The 15,321-nt window shown below is 46.5% G+C and overlaps 2 protein-coding genes across 2 annotated transcripts; one reads left to right on the top strand and one right to left on the bottom strand.

Moving 5' to 3' along the window:
- Window positions 1–57: 57 nt before the first annotated feature.
- LOC149299166 (VPS9 domain-containing protein 1-like) lies at window positions 58–9,587 on the bottom strand. The gene is made up of 15 exons (XM_089486637.1): window positions 9,489–9,587; window positions 7,929–8,001; window positions 7,491–7,587; window positions 6,979–7,134; window positions 6,792–6,903; window positions 6,437–6,499; window positions 6,201–6,253; window positions 6,044–6,131; window positions 5,548–5,633; window positions 4,652–5,088; window positions 4,024–4,153; window positions 3,586–3,776; window positions 3,303–3,369; window positions 790–894; window positions 58–157 (listed from the first exon to the last, which is right to left on the bottom strand). Exons 1-15 carry the CDS (start codon window positions 9,585–9,587, stop codon window positions 58–60), a joined length of 1,857 nt encoding a protein of 618 aa, XP_089342763.1.
- Window positions 9,588–10,910: 1,323 nt separating this feature from the next.
- Window positions 10,911–14,989, top strand: LOC149299167 (zinc finger protein 276-like). Its single transcript, XM_089486638.1, has 10 exons — window positions 10,911–11,212; window positions 11,472–11,515; window positions 12,206–12,631; window positions 13,226–13,298; window positions 13,423–13,506; window positions 13,746–13,862; window positions 13,948–14,023; window positions 14,181–14,298; window positions 14,380–14,479; window positions 14,722–14,989. Exons 1-10 carry the CDS (start codon window positions 10,998–11,000, stop codon window positions 14,987–14,989), a joined length of 1,521 nt encoding a protein of 506 aa, XP_089342764.1. The 5' UTR covers window positions 10,911–10,997.
- The last annotated feature ends 332 nt before the right edge of the window (window positions 14,990–15,321 follow it).

The raw sequence follows: 15,321 nt of genomic DNA on the forward strand, positions 1-15,321 counted from the left end.
CCCCACCAAAAAAACCCAGAAGAATTTCAGCAGTAACAGGCATCTTGGCATTCTGAATCAGGCTGTCGACGGGGTTAAAGGTCTGGGGAGGGTTTCCAGGTAAGAGACAGCACTTTGCAGAGAAGTCAGACAGTACCCTTCCTCGCCAACCAAATATCTGAAAGAGGAAACAGTAAAGAAACAAAAGATTCCAACAGTGAGCATTTTGTAAAAACAAAAATAAAATAATAAAAAAACAAATTAAGGAAAAAAAAAAAAAGTTTTGCAGATAAAAACATCTTTTTTTCTGCGAAAGAGATGCGATGGAAACATTCAAATACGTAAAGAGATTTAATAAAGTGCGGGGGGGGGTATTTTTAAGCATTGCTTGTTTTTTATTTATATGGATCTCTTGGTGCTAGATGACAATCATCACCATCATCAATCGAACATTTATTGAGGACTATGGTATGTAGTAAATAATCTGTTTCCCTGATAAGCAAAGAATAGTGAAAGAGAGGTGTGTAGGAGAGGCAAAAGTAAGAGCAGATGGAGGGTCGTGGAGCAAAGAGGGATGGAGTGAAAAATAATAGAGGATAGAGGAGAGGGCTGCAGAGGGAAGCGGAGTAAAAGTGAGGAGAGTGTGTCTGGATAAAGCGCCCGGGGGGAGAAAGAAGCCTGTCGTGTGTCTGATGTCATGTTACTGCCATGAGTATCTGGCATCACAGAGACAATTCTCTCTTCCCTAATTAACCAGCTGATGATTTTAAGGTTTATTTATGTTGTCACGCGTCCAGCCGGCCCGCTCACCCTTCGTGGATAAACTCCTCCAGCGCCGCACACTCAGACAGTAGGCGAGACATTCGGCTCCTAAGCACTACATACACCAGGATAGGCAAGAGGTAGTCGGCCCCGCTGAAAGAGACCACAGGTTACCAACGGGGGCTCTGTAGGTGATCACGTTCATAAAACACGTTGAGCAATTGCATAAGATCCTTTCTTTAGGTGTAAACATCTTCAATGAATATGTGCATCTGCTAAAAGGTAAAAGACATTTCTAAAGACTATATATATATATATATATATATATATATATATATCCAAGGCCCCTTAATGAGAATATGGCTCCTTGTGTCTGGAGATTTGAAGGATGAAGAAAAGTTTGGCCTTTAGAGCAGTAGAGAGGGACATGGAGGGGAAAGGACTGCGTTTGCTGTAGAGAGTGCAGAGTTCGGGCTGATCTGGCTCTAGAAAGGCTCCTGGGTGTTGTGTGGCATATAAAGAACTGCATGGAGAGATCCTGTGCCCTGTATAGGAGGACTAGGGTAATGTGGTCACTACTAGGTTTCCGGGTGTCATGAGAAAGGACGGTGGGGGTACAGGGTCTCTTGCTGTGAAAAGTTGTGGGAAGCCGGGAGTAATATGTCCGTACGAATGCCAGGAATATGCAAGTGCGAGAATTAGACAATTACAGAGGTTTTCAGACCTCCATGGACCGTGTCTGGGGTCATACTCCCAAGGCTGTCACCTGATGTCTGGGGTTAGAAAGGGGCCACTGAGAATGCTGATGTGTCTACGTTTTGATCTTTAAGTCTCATTGTGAGCTGATGGCCTTTGTGCCGAAGTCTATTGACTGTCTGTGTTTAATGCTCTCAGTTGTCTTTACCCAGCATCAAACACAGCCCTAATTATCTCACATCTAACTCCTCTCTTCCAGGATCTAACTCCAAGTTCTGCCCTACATGGCCCTTAGTCATCCTCCTGTTCTAAACGCACTGTTCAGCCAGAGTATGCTCCCCTCTGTACACTCTGCCCAACCACTCTATGCTGTCCCCTATACTCTCACCACCTGTACCACCACCATACTCTACCGTATACTGCCCTCCATCCCTACTGCTATCCCCTACACTCTCACCACCTGTACCACCACCATACTCTACCGTATACTGCCCTCCATCCCTACTGCTATCCCCTACACTCTCACCACCTGTACCACCACCATACTCTACCGTATACTGCCCTCCATCCCTACTGCTATCCCCTACACTCTCACCACCTGTACCACCACCATACTCTACCGTATACTGCCCTCCATCCCTACTGCTATCCCCTACACTCTCACCACCTGTACCACCACCATACTCTACCGTATACTGCCCTCCATCCCTACTGCTATCCCCTACACTCTCACCACCTGTACCACCACCATACTCTACCGTATACTGCCCTCCATCCCTACTGCTATCCCCTACACTCTCACCACCTGTCCCACCACCATACTCTACCGTATACTGCCCTCCATCCCTACTGCTATCCCCTACACTCTCACCACCTGTCCCACCACCATACTCTCCTGTATACTGCCCTCCATCCCTACTGCTATCCCCTACACTCTCACCACCTGTCCCACCACCATACTCTCCTGTATACTGCCCTCCATCCCTACTGCTATCCCCTACACTCTCACCACCTGTCCCACCACCATACTCTCCTGTATACTGCCCTCCATCCCTACTGCTATCCCCTATACTCTGACCACCTGTACCACCACCATACTCTACCGTATACTGCCCTCCATCCCTACTGCTATCCCCTACACTCTCACCACCTGTCCCACCACCATACTCTCCTGTATACTGCCCTCCATCCCTACTGCTATCCCCTACACTCTCACCACCTGTCCCACCATGCTCTCCTGTATACTGCCCTCCATCCCTACTGCTATCCCCTACACTCTCACCACCTGTCCCACCATGCTCTCCTGTATACTGTCCTCCATCCCTACTGCTATCCCCTACACTCTCACCACCTGTCCCACCATGCTCTCCTGTACACGGCCTTCCTGCCCTCTTGCTATCCCCTATGCTGCCTCCAAGCTCTGTCTGCTGTCCTATCCTCCTTTCCAGTCTCCCTGTCTGGCTTCCCATTTTAGTGTGTCTGCCCCCCTAACCTTCTATGTCCCAGCTTTTCCCCTCACGTTGCTCTCATCCTACCCCCTCCAAAGCCTTGGTATCTATGCTAATTAGAGCAGACAGTCGCTCTGCTTGGTAGCGGCTGCTCTGCGGAGGGCAGCAGCCTCCTGTGCTCCACAGGACTCTGCCCGTGACTGTCACATCTCATTTATCAGCAACGTTCCCTGCGGCGGCTCATATCTGAACCCAGTAAACATCATGTACCAAGCAACCTGCGCTCAGCACGGCAGGAGGGAGGGCAACCGGAGGAGACACGGAAATGTAGATGGGCAGAACACGGAGAGATGGGAACAGAAATCCGTGCAACTCTGTCCCACTTTGAGTTTTCAGTAAAGGTATGAAAATACTCACATGGCGGACGTCCCAGACGTAGGGCTATATTCTTCCGCACACTCACAAATCACACGTAGGGTTCTCACTGGCAAACACAGAAATACATTGAAAAGGGACTACATAACGTCTCCGGCTTGGCAGAATTCTAATCCCATGACGTTTAGCCAGTTTATGTATATGATTGATCAATTGTCACGGAAGCTGTAAATCCCCAGCACGTGGAAAGCTGTGCAATTCACATTATGGCCGAGTGATTATTTACCATCAAAACTATTAGGGTCACGTTAACTCTTTCTCTTACCGATGCAGTCCAGCTTCCTCTGGGGACTGCGGAGCGCTGAGAGATGTTCAAGCTCTTCTACTGCAGCTTTGTATGGCTCGTTCACATTCTGGGGGAACAGTTTCTGGGGGACACCGAGCACAGACGGATGAGCAGCGGTGTAACTGTCCATGGTCTGGAGGAGGGATTCCTCACGTGTATAGAATACCTGTCTGAGAATGATTAGGGTAAATCGGTGGGCTCTGCATTGTTCCAGAGGGGAGGAATGAACACCTTCTGCTGGCTACATTGATGCGATGCTCTGCACGTTACAGTTGCGCATTGGTGTACGCATAGGAACACATGCACCTTGGAATGCCACCATTAACACAGTGTTCATTCATCCGCAATCATATGTTGGAGTACGTGATTTATGATGGCGCGGGAACAGTAGAAGACACAAAGCAAGCAGGTTGTTACCTGTAAAGGGCAAGCAGCGCCGGCCATAGAGGGGGGAAGAAACTGTCTTCCAAACACTCCAGACACACATCCCTAATACTGGGAGTGTCTGGCAAATCCAGAGACATGATCGAAGCGGAGAGCAGAGCGTCTGGGGTGGGGGGAATAAAAGAAACATTAACGGTGGCAACAGCAATCATCCTCTAGTGCTACAATTTCTATCGGTTTTAAGCTGATCAATTTAACCCTGCAAACTCCATTTGGTCTTTAGAATTCATGTATGCCAATAAAACACACGCATTGTACCGCATGTTCTATAATCCAGCGATCATAATCCCACATTTTTGCGCCAACCCAACTGTTCCATTAGGATTTTTTGGAGGATATTTGTAGCTGTGTTCCCATTCTGCGTGTCTCCTCCCTACTCGCATGCATTTTTGATATTAAATGTCATTCTGTTGCTGCCTCTTAGTCTGAGCCAAGCTGTTTTAGTAGAACTCAGGGGATTTGCAAATCAGTGCTGGGATCCTATAAGAGCAAATGCTGCCCCCTGGTGTCCGGACCACCTTACCTACCCTGCTTTACAGTATTAACGCTGATTTAAAAGTGTCGTCAACATACTGCAATTGTAACCAGCCTTATCTCTTACCTTGGGCATTGTGAATCTCTTTTACTGTGGCTTTTAAAAGCTGAGGTCCTGTTAAGATCTGCGTGGCCTTGATGTCCTCTGTAGGCGATAACAAGCTTTCCAAGTCCTCAAATGAGTTTTCCATGTCATTGTCGCCACGTCCTTTCTTTCCTTGTTTTTCCTCGGAGAGACCCCATCCGTCCGGACCCTCCACCGCAGACAGACTGTGCTGCATGGAGGGACGCAGGCTGCAGGGAAGACAGTGTAAACTCTGCGAGGACTTCAGGGGCTGAGAACTGGGGGTCTGAAAAGGGAGTCCGTCTACAGGCAGAGATCGGCGACAAAGTTTGGAAAAATTCCCTGTATGACTCGGGTCTTTAGTGATGGCCGGGTACAGTCGGCTGTATATCTGGTACTGAAGTCGTCTTAGCAGTTTTGAAATGGGGTGATCAGCTGTGCTGTCAATGAAAAAAACACACAATCATTATAGAGGTAACAATGGAGGTATCTTTCAAAAACTTGGCCCGCGCAATGATTGGGGGGAAATGTAGACAGCCGTATATGTTTTGTGCTTTGTTTTCAGCACTGGATTTGGCACAGGAGCTGAGACTTCCAACGGCCGGAATAACAAAGAACCCCAAGAGAAAAGACTTTGCTTCAAACACTGCAAGAGGACAAACCAAGACCTATAATGTCTGCGTGTTGGCTCATGTAGAACAAGGTCAATTTAATCGATCCCTCCCGTTGTTCAGGACAACACAGAAGCAATAGATGAAGGTAACGGAATCAGCACTCAGCCCAATGCATTCGGATAAAGCCGGTGGCCTCGGCCAAGGTGACCGGAAAACAGACCCGAAGATTCGGGGCAGTGTCCTCTCTACAGCCCTGACCCCATCAGCTCCACTGTCAGTCAATACCTGAGAATTTGATACATAAAACTGGAAACCAGGTTGTTGTCACCGGGGTTGCTTTTAATGTTAATCTTGCAGGCTTTGGACCATTCCTGGGAAAAAGAAAAATAGTATAAATACGTGCTAAGGAAGCTTAGAAAAGGGGCAATGATGCAGAAGAAGAACAGTGGGGATCAAGGTGAACCCAAATACAATGATCTATGGAGTAAAGAAGAATAAAGTCACCGAGGCTCATAATTATGCTGTGAGTGTACTCTGTACATCCACGCGTTTAAAGGGAAACTGGGCTAAAGTGGTTGTCAAAATGATATTGTTATTTTTGCCACTGATGCGCCGACAAATGCTAAAATGGCTTTAAAATACACTATCGTGATGCTGTTACTGTTTTTTTTAACATCCAGGTACGTAGCAATAGTATCATGTTACAGTAACACATTTCACACGGCTCATTACGGCTCGTGCTGCGTGTGCATTGATATAAGGCTTTCTCTCTTGAACCTACGTGATCCTGCTCATACTCCAGTACTGCTGTGTAAAGGGTCCGTTGCTCTTCTTCTTCAGGAGTCATCTTTGAGTTTCTGGAAAACCGCCTGCAGAGAAAGCAGAAGATAAAAGTAAAGAGGTCCATGGTGCTTCATAAACAACCACCCCTCGCGTACCTGTTCGATTCTTCCTGAAGCCTCAGCCTTCTCTCTTCGGCTTTCCTCTGGAGCTGCGAGGTGGAGGTAAGGAATTTGCATGTCTTTGAGACCCTTATTTACTTAGCCCTCAAGGTGCTTGAGAAATGATTATCATTTAAATGAACTGAATTTGAACGCCATTCAAGGACAACCCACACAGCCCCTTCCCACCAGGTGGTCTTCCAGTTTAAGTTCGTGTTTGTTCCGAAGGATACAGTTTCTTCTCTGGCTTTGGCAATCACCAAGTTCTCCATCATTTGGCGCTGAAGGGACAGTGTCTAATGATAATGAGGAGGGATATTCATCAGAAACACGGTCCGGAATTTATTTTCCGTATCTAACATTATTTTATTTATACCTCTAATTTTCTACCAGAGTTTAGAACCTAATTGCCCAAGAAACACTCTCAAAGTATCAGTCCATACAGGTCTCACACCCTCCTCCATGAGTACCATTTACAACTTGTGGTGCTAGATGGTGGAGGGCCGTCTAATAACAGCTCAAGGACCAGATCTGAACTTTCTTTAGTCTGCATCTCCGTAAGGAAGTGACAAGATCTTTGCTACTCGCCAGTGAGGTTTTCTGTGCAGCCTGACTTGGGTTCAGCCTGGAGAGTCGGACCTCGTATGTGGCCTTCAGCTTCTGGTTCTGTAGCGACGCCTCCTCCAGAGGAGTCAGCTCCCTGAAGTTACAAAGTAAAACCTTAAATGCAACAAACAGGTGATGCGATAGGAGTAAAAACAGACAAACAACGCACTTTCTGGAACTCTGTGCCTCAGCAGCCAACAGCATCTGGAATATTTCCGGTGGCGGAAAAGGGCTGAGATTCTGTGCCTCATCAGAGCAGGCTCTGCGGTGACCCCACGAACGGCCGAGAGGGCAACGAACAGTGCTGGGGGTAACAGGAGCTGTGCTGGATGCCTCGCTGGGTGGAGGGTCATGGACATTAGAGATACAGGTAGTGAACGAGGGCTGATCTGTATCTGTTCTACCTGCAAAGGGAATCAGACAAGACATACGTTAAAGCAAAATACATAGATATATAGCCATATATAATGCATGTGACAAATTGGATCACACACACGGCCCCCCTAAGTGTGTTGCTTATCATTAGGAAGCAACATCACAGGGTGCAGGGCATTAGAGCTCCAGCCATGCATTTTATAACTAGGGATAGACAGTGCAGTATGTTTAATGGTACGTCATCTTAAATGGTACAGCCTGTAACAGTGCAATGTATAGGGGAACGTACAGCATACATATTAGAACTAACCCAGTTTGCCTGCAGTCGTCCGCGCTCTCTCTAAACACTGCTCTGCCAGCTTTAGCAGCTTCTGTGGGTCCGATGTCAGCATTTCATTGCCAGCTGCCCAGAAAAAAACAGAACTCGGTTACAGTGTCCTGGAAATTAAACATTTTGATATGTCCCGCAATACGAACCTGGGAATAATTAACCATAATTACTGAGCACTCAGCGGGCACAGGTATAAAGCAGTACCCATCATGTAAGAGGGGGTATGTACAGGTCTGAATCAACTGCCCTACAGTCTTTAAAGTTTCAAACTGTTTAGGGTTAAGTGCTGAGTCGTGAGTATCTTGACAGTCTTCACTAGGTGGGAGGTCGTGAAATCTATTATTTGCATCGTTAGGGTCAATGATCTCGCACAAAGCAAAGGTGGACAGAACGACGGCACAAACCCAGATTACCTTTCAGCTCCGCTTCTTCCAGGAGGAACTGAGAAATGTAACTGACACATTTCAGGTATTCCACATACGCCTCCTGAAATAAACAAGGGGTCAAAATTCACGGAAAACAAGATCTCGGTTTACAATCTGGCTACCTGTGATACCGTCCCTTGAAACTTCCGCTGGCCCCAGTAGACGTTTTGTGTGATAGATACTGTAACATATTTGAGTGGTGCTGCGATATTTGCGGTGTGCGGTGCTGTACAGTACAAGTGATGTTCTGTGTTAATGATATAATAATGATACGAGTCATTTTCTCAGGACTCAGTACTGGTAACGTTGCCAACATCAAAGCAGAAAAACAAGTTTTATGATTAATTAATAAAAAAGATTGTCACCTCCCTGCTAATTAACATTAGTTCATTAACAGAGACACCCATACCGAAAGCACTGGGGAATCCTGACATTACAATACTTATAGGATAGTTATGGGGGTGACAGCTGCCCACATGGCATCAGGATAGAATGGGGACGGCAGAAGGATAGTATGGGGACGGCAGCAGGATAGTATGGGGACGGCAGCAGGATAGTATGGGGACGGCAGCAGGATATAATGGGGACGGCATTAGGATAATATGGGGACGGCAGCAGGATAGTATGGGGACGGCATCAGGATAGTATGGGGACGGCATCAGGATAGAATGGGGACGGCATCAGGATAGAATGGGGACGGCAGCAGGATAGAATGGGGACGGCAGCAGGATAGTATGGGGACGGCAGCAGGATAGAATGGGGACGGCAGCAGTATAGAATGGGGACGGCAGCAGGATAGAATGGGGACGGCAGCAGGATAGTATGGGGACGGCAGCAGGATAGAATGGGGACGGCAGCAGGATAGAATGGGGACGGCAGCAGGATAGTATGGGGACGGCAGCAGGATAGTATGGTCACGGCAGCAGGATAGAATGGGGACGGCAGCAGGATAGAATGGGGACGGCAGCGGGATAGAATGGGGACGGCAGCAGGATAGAATGGGGACGGCAGCAGGATAGTATGGGGACGGCAGCAGGATAGTATGGGGACGGCAGCAGGATAGAATGGGGACGGCAGCAGGATAGTATGGGGACGGCAGCAGGATAGAATGGGGACGGCAGCAGGAGGGCAGGGGAATGACAGCTGCCCAGCTGACGCAAGTACAGTGAAATAAAGACAGCTGCCCAGATGACACTGAGATAGTGTGGGAATTATCCCAGGATAGTGTGGGGAATGAAAGCTGCCCAGATGACACCAGTATGAGAATGGAATCGGTATAATATGGGGATGACAGCTGCCCGGATGGCACCAGAATAGTATGAGAATGAGCCCAGGATATGTGAGAATGAGCCCAGGATATGTGAGAATGAGCCCAGGATATGTGAGAGACCTCAGGATATGTGAGAATGACCTCAGGATATGTGAGAATGACCTCAGGATATGTGAGAATGACCTCAGGATAGTGTTAGAATGACAGCTGCCCAGATGACGGCTCATTCTCCAGCCTCTGCTCTCCCCAGTCCTTGGGCCCCCGATCGCCCTCCTTACCTGGTGCTGATTGCCTGTGTCCAGCTGGATGGCCTTGTTTGCCAGCTTCATGGCTCTCTGGAGCGGCCTCAGAGCCCCGTCTCCAGCAGAGGAAGCCATGACTGTAGCAGCCAGAAGCGAGATAATCCCCGGAACCTTCCTACAACGGCTGCAGTATCCGCCCGGAACGTAAACAAGTCGTACCAAAGGCACGGGACGAACCAAGGGACGGACCTGACGCTTAACCATAGAGTTGTAGCAGCGGTTCGCAGCTCCTCCGCCGGCCTGCAGCAGCAGGGGAAGCTGTTCGCTGCTACTGACTTTGGCTGAGAGTAATGGGGGTAGCTGTGCACTCCTCTGATCCCTATTTGCCTAATGTAATAATAATTGAACTTGTCCCAAGTTACACGAATATTGTAAATAATATATTTTATATAAGAGCATACTGAAGAACTTGGCTGGCTGAGTTGGCGGGAGTTGTTGCAAGAACTGTTGGGTTTGCATAACAGTAGATATACATCTGCCTCATATTATACTCCTATTGCCACCATTGTCTTTGGGACGTGAGAGCCTCTTGGCTGCAGTGCCTCCCCCTGGCCGCTTGGAGCGCTGTGTCCGCAGCTCTTTGCTCTGTCCTGCTACCGGGGATCTAGATGGCGAGTTCTCGGCTCCAACTAGGGGGTTGAGACTGTGGGATGAAAGGGGAGCGGCGCGGGCGGAGAGCGGCCTGGCACCGCAGGACAGGCCGGTCCTCGGAGCCGCTACAAGATGGGGCTGTTCTCAGCACCTCCAGGCCGCAGCCTAACTGGAGCCCTGAGCAGAGGAAACTGGGGGAGAGCAGGGGTTGTGATGCAGGTAACTGACAGAAGATAGTGGGGTATCTCATAATATATGAATGGTATTCTAGGGTGGAGTGACTTAGCTGCTGCAGAACCTCTTGAATATATTTGGACGGTACAATTTTTCCCTTTTCATTGCATGTTTATAAAGAGCAGCTGATTGACAGCTGGTGGTTCTGCAGCAGAACTGTATTACGGTGTCTGGGACATGTTACCAGTACTGCGGTACTTATTACCCTGTTAAGTAAATGGCCGTAATATGATAATTTAGCGTAATTACTCGGTTGACGGAGCGGTAGTGTCCTCAACTTGACTGAGTAACTTTTTGGATACGGACAAAATCCAGTATTTAGCGCATGACATCAGTCTTATGGAATATTGTCACCGGGCTTGGAAAATAAACTTCTCAAAGTATCCGGCTGGTTATATACAGGTTTCACCGGCTGTCCCAACGGCAAGAAACCTGTAAGAAGAGAAGAAGAGGTTCACATTTGTCTTATTATACTTCAGCTGTCATTTTACCTGTCGCCCCGATGATTTGTAATATTTATGATTAGGAATTGTTAACATGGAGCTTTAACGCTTCTTTTGGACAGGAGTTGGAAAGACCTCGAGTGCCGGTTATTGTCGGCTGTGCCATGGGAAGTTCTCATCTCGCAGCCTGCGTCACGCCTTTGGGAAGGTGGCGGTGATGGGTCGGAGTTCCGAGAAGCAGAGACGACTTGATCAAGTTTTCTTCGCTGACTTTCAGCAGCTGGTTGGGGTTTCCGTACGGCACGACCCAGAACTTCCACAATTTGTATGCAAGGACTGCCATGCTCAGTTTTACAAGTGCCGCAGCGTGCTGAGAACATTCATTCAGAGAGTCAACACATCGCCCACCAAGCCCAACAGCGGTGGGTCAGAGTAAGTCCAGCTGTGACACACTTGTGAATTATAACATGTCTTTTTCAACCATGACAGCATAAGTCACAAGAATATTGATCTTTAACTGAGTTTCTTGGTTTCATTTCATGTAACTAGACTTCCTTTCATTCAACACATCTTTTAATTAGGGCAAAGCACAAATGCAGATCCGCTCCTTTTGTGTCTTTTTATTAATAAATCAGACTAGTAACCAATAGAAAGCGCTAAAGCAGGTGTTCTTGTCTTTTTTTTCTATTAGGAAAATGCACAGTGTAGTCAGCTCTGCCAGTGATCCCTGTGCAGGTAAGAAAAATGCTTCCCTTTTAACGTCCTGCTCTGTATTCATCCGCTTCATGCTTTAAATTAAAGCCAACTAGCTAAGCATTGTAGGATATTCAGAAACGGGCTATATGTTTTCCAGTGGCCATTTACAGTCCAACTTTGGAAATAATTCTTAGAAATAAGAAAAAAACTATCTGTAAGGAGTAGTACATGCTCCTGCCCATTTCCCAATCCCTAAAGCCTTAATCTGGCATTAAGATAAGTGCAAAATTGTCTGAAAGCAGCAACTATTACACCAACACCTGCCAGCCTATTCACTGTGTGGTCTCTAATGTACATAGTTCTTGGCAGGGGAGCCTTGAAAAAATGTGCTCAGAGGTTTTGTGATTAAGAGTTTAAAATGTCTATTCTTATTTGAGACACGAGAAAGCTGACTCTGTTTCCAGTCCATTCAGCATCAAAGACTGTTCTTTCTGTCTTAGTTAAATATTGGCTAATTTCAATACGTGTTTTGACCACCCTAAATGCCGATGTTCTAATGGGCATGTTCTCTTTGATTCAAATTAGTACAGATATTGTTTATCTGTTGGTTATTGGCATAATGTTTTGTATTTTCCTGCTTAAGCTTGTGTATAGTATGAGCTTATGTTCCTGTTATATTCCTGTTTTTTGAGATTCCATCCACTTCTCCTTTTGGTTTTCTACATGTAGACTTGATCACGTCAAGCCCTGAGTGTCTTCATGCCCTGGTAAGCTGGACACACAACCATGCCGGGAGCTGCCAGTCTGTACCCAGCCTCCAGCGTGTTCTGTCAACTCAGTACTGCGGCATCATCCGTGCCGTGTGGGGATGCGGAGGGGGCCATGATTACATCATGGAAACTGATCTTGACTGCAGTGCCCTATCCACCTTGCGGAAGGAAGATGTGACCATCCTACCAAGCGGCAATGGAACATACAGTATAAGCGCAGAGCCTGTAAACGTACCCTCAGGATACAGCCTTCCAGAAGTGATGGACACCACTCTATCCCTTCCTGATATGTGTGGAGTTGGAGACTTCACTCCCCAGAGCCAGTCACCTGCGCTGCCATTGGACGCCCCGGTCCCCTCCTGTCAAGTTCTGGACCCTCCACATGGTAAGACACATGGTGCCTTTCTCTGGTAGATAATTTAAAAGAAAAGAGCCTGCTCCAAGATTTTATAGCGTTATGGTGAAAGTATATACTAGGTGCAAACTAATACCAACGAACCTAATAATTCCACATCAGTGTTCTCTTGTTACTCTGCTGCGTGTGAAAGGACATGTGAAGGATTAGCTTTAATCAGGTTGTTTTTTTATGTGTATCGGTTACAATAAACAGAAGTGTAAACGCACAGTGGCAATTTGTTGATTTTATTTGACCTCAATTATAGTGAGAATTGAAAACGCCTGGGTGAAATGGTGTGAAATATGATATTAGTAGAGTGCCCAGAACATTTGTTACTTTTACAATTGTAAACTGCTGAGAGAAGTGCCCGGAAAATTCCTGATGACTTTTTGACGTAGGACCTAATGTTAAACCGATCCACCTGGTATATAGATAGAGAATTGTGAATGACAAATATGAGTTCCTCTAGCACCTAAAATAGAATTAACCGCTGGGTACCCATTGATTGGTGTATATTATTGCATAATAAAGTAGCCTGTATATTTTATTATTTTTCTTTTTCTCCCTATTTATCATCGTAAGCACATGCTGCCAGGAAACGTTCCCGCTCATCAAATGACGTCGCAAAAGAGAAGTACAGCTGCCAATCTGAAGGGTGAGGATACCACAGAGTGGTAGACCGCCATGTCACCAGTGTCCTACTGTTCTTCCTATAGCATCATGTTAGAAGCAAACCTTTTGTCCCTGATGAGTTTTCAAAGTTACTTTCTCTTGCACAGAGATCCCCAAATAAAGGAGACAAGGGAGGGACAGGGGGACCCGCTCTCCTCAGATGACTCCTACGAGCCATTTCCAGAAAACAGGTGATTTTTGAAGCTCTTATTTTCCTTCCTCAATATTTAGGGATAATATTTGAATGAGTACGCCCGATAATTAGTCTGATCTCTGTATAATGTAGTGAGAATAGCCACCTGTTAATAACTTCAAGGTCACATAAACATATTCCTCTTATAGCTTTAGCAGTGGCTGAATAATGTTACAAGAACCGAAAAAAAATATATTTTAATATATTATATTTTTGGTACTTTTTATTCCCCATTAGCTGCAGCCCAAACAAAAAGAACCAGTCAAGAGTGACAAGGAGTCACCCTTCAGAGCCCAGGGAGAGAAAAAGACCTGGCCCCAAGCCAGGCTGGAATAAAAAGATAAAGCGTGAGAGGTAACTGTCACATTAAGTTGTGGTTGGGATTTGCATTCATTGTCCAGAGTGCCATATTCTCGCTGTCCCTTCTGTGCACCTACAGGGAGGAGCTGCCTACTATTTACAAGTGTCCCCATCAAGGCTGTACAGCTGTATACAGAGGCGCTGACGGTATGAAGGTAAACAAAAGGGAGACCATCCTCGTCTTTAGATGGCATATAGAAATGTGTTTAGACCTCTTAAGGATTAAAATAACTAATTAGGTTATGAATCATGTTAAGGGTTTGGTCCATTCTGATGATACTTTGGCTTTGATACCCTTCTCTGCCCCAACAGAAACATGTCAAAGAACATCACGAGGAGGTAAGGGAGCGACCATGCCCACATCCTGGATGCAACAAGGTGTTCATGATTGACAGATATCTCCAGCGTCACGTCAAGCTCATTCACACAGGTGAGGGCAGGGTGCATGCATTCGCAGATACGTCCTATTTATGTACAGGTTTCTCCAATCCAGTATGTGTGTTCCCATCAGAGCAGAGGAATTATATCTGTGACCAGTGTGGACAGGCCTTCAAGCAGCGCAAACATCTTTCTGTGCATCAGATGAGACACTCGGGAGCAAAACCTTTGCAGTAAGTGAAGCTGTGACCTTTCAGACTGTTATGAGAGACTAAATTGCTCGTAAATACTATCGCTGTGCCTCATCAGTTCTTTTGTGTGAAACATGTAGATCGTTATGTATTTTAGAAAGCAGTCAACGTGCCTAATATGGAGTGATGAGCAAAAAAATGTCATTTAGTTGCCGTGGTGATGGCACCAGTATGTAAATAAAATGCAGGTTATCCTGGTAATGCTTTTCTCTGTGTCTCTGCAGATGTGAAGTTTGTGGATTCCAGTGCAGGCAGAGGGCTTCTCTCAAATACCACATGACCAAACACAAAGCCGAGGCAGATCTGGAATTTGCATGTGACCAGTGTGGAAAGCGCTTTGAGAAGGCCCACAATCTCAACGTACACATGTCCATGGTGCATCCACTGACACAGAGTCCCGCCAAGCCTGCAGAAACTGAGCCAGATGCACCCTCAGGAACAATGGATGAACAGTCTTTAACTACAGAACTGATACAGAACCTGCCACCTTAAGCACCAGCCAGAGACACACAGAGTTTGCTTTATATGGTTTTTTATCAGACAGCTGTACAGAATGTGTGTTTTTTATACTCTTGAGCCATGGCCAGCAGGGACTTCCTACAAGGGTTTATTGTAAACATTTGGCCAATTGGCCGTTCCTTCCTGTTTTAGCCACAATTCCCCCCCCCCCCCCAGCTCTATCTATTCATGATAAATCCAGCTTGGAAGTTTTACGTCATTGTTTGCAACAGGTTGGGGGAAGAGATTTTCTTTGCACTCACCAGTTCCTATTGTTATGTTTTTAAGCAGATCTCTGTTCAAGAAGCATACTTTAGAGGAAGTGC

Source organism: Sceloporus occidentalis, unplaced genomic scaffold, assembly GCF_023333645.1.
Source record: "Sceloporus occidentalis isolate IW3139 unplaced genomic scaffold, rSceOcc1.0.p SCAF_29, whole genome shotgun sequence".
In the NCBI taxonomy this organism is placed as follows: Eukaryota; Metazoa; Chordata; class Lepidosauria; order Squamata; family Phrynosomatidae; genus Sceloporus; species Sceloporus occidentalis.

Excerpts from the sequence above, each read along its gene's own strand:
- LOC149299166 (XM_089486637.1), bottom strand. The coding sequence starts at position 9,587 with ATGGCTTCCTCTGCTGGAGACGGGGCTCTGAGGCCGCTCCAGAGAGCC. Across the intron at positions 8,002-9,488 it reads ACACAGGCAATCAGCACCAG|GAGGCGTATGTGGAATACCT; the intron begins GTAAGGAGGGCG and ends TGTTTATTTCAG. Across the intron at positions 3,370-3,585 it reads GAGGAAGCTGGACTGCATCG|TGAGAACCCTACGTGTGATT; the intron begins GTAAGAGAAAGA and ends TGTGTTTGCCAG.
- LOC149299167 (XM_089486638.1), top strand. The coding sequence starts at position 10,998 with ATGGGTCGGAGTTCCGAGAAGCAGAGACGACTTGATCAAGTTTTCTTC. Across the intron at positions 11,213-11,471 it reads CCCAACAGCGGTGGGTCAGA|GAAAATGCACAGTGTAGTCA; the intron begins GTAAGTCCAGCT and ends TTTTTCTATTAG. Across the intron at positions 13,299-13,422 it reads TACAGCTGCCAATCTGAAGG|AGATCCCCAAATAAAGGAGA; the intron begins GTGAGGATACCA and ends TCTCTTGCACAG.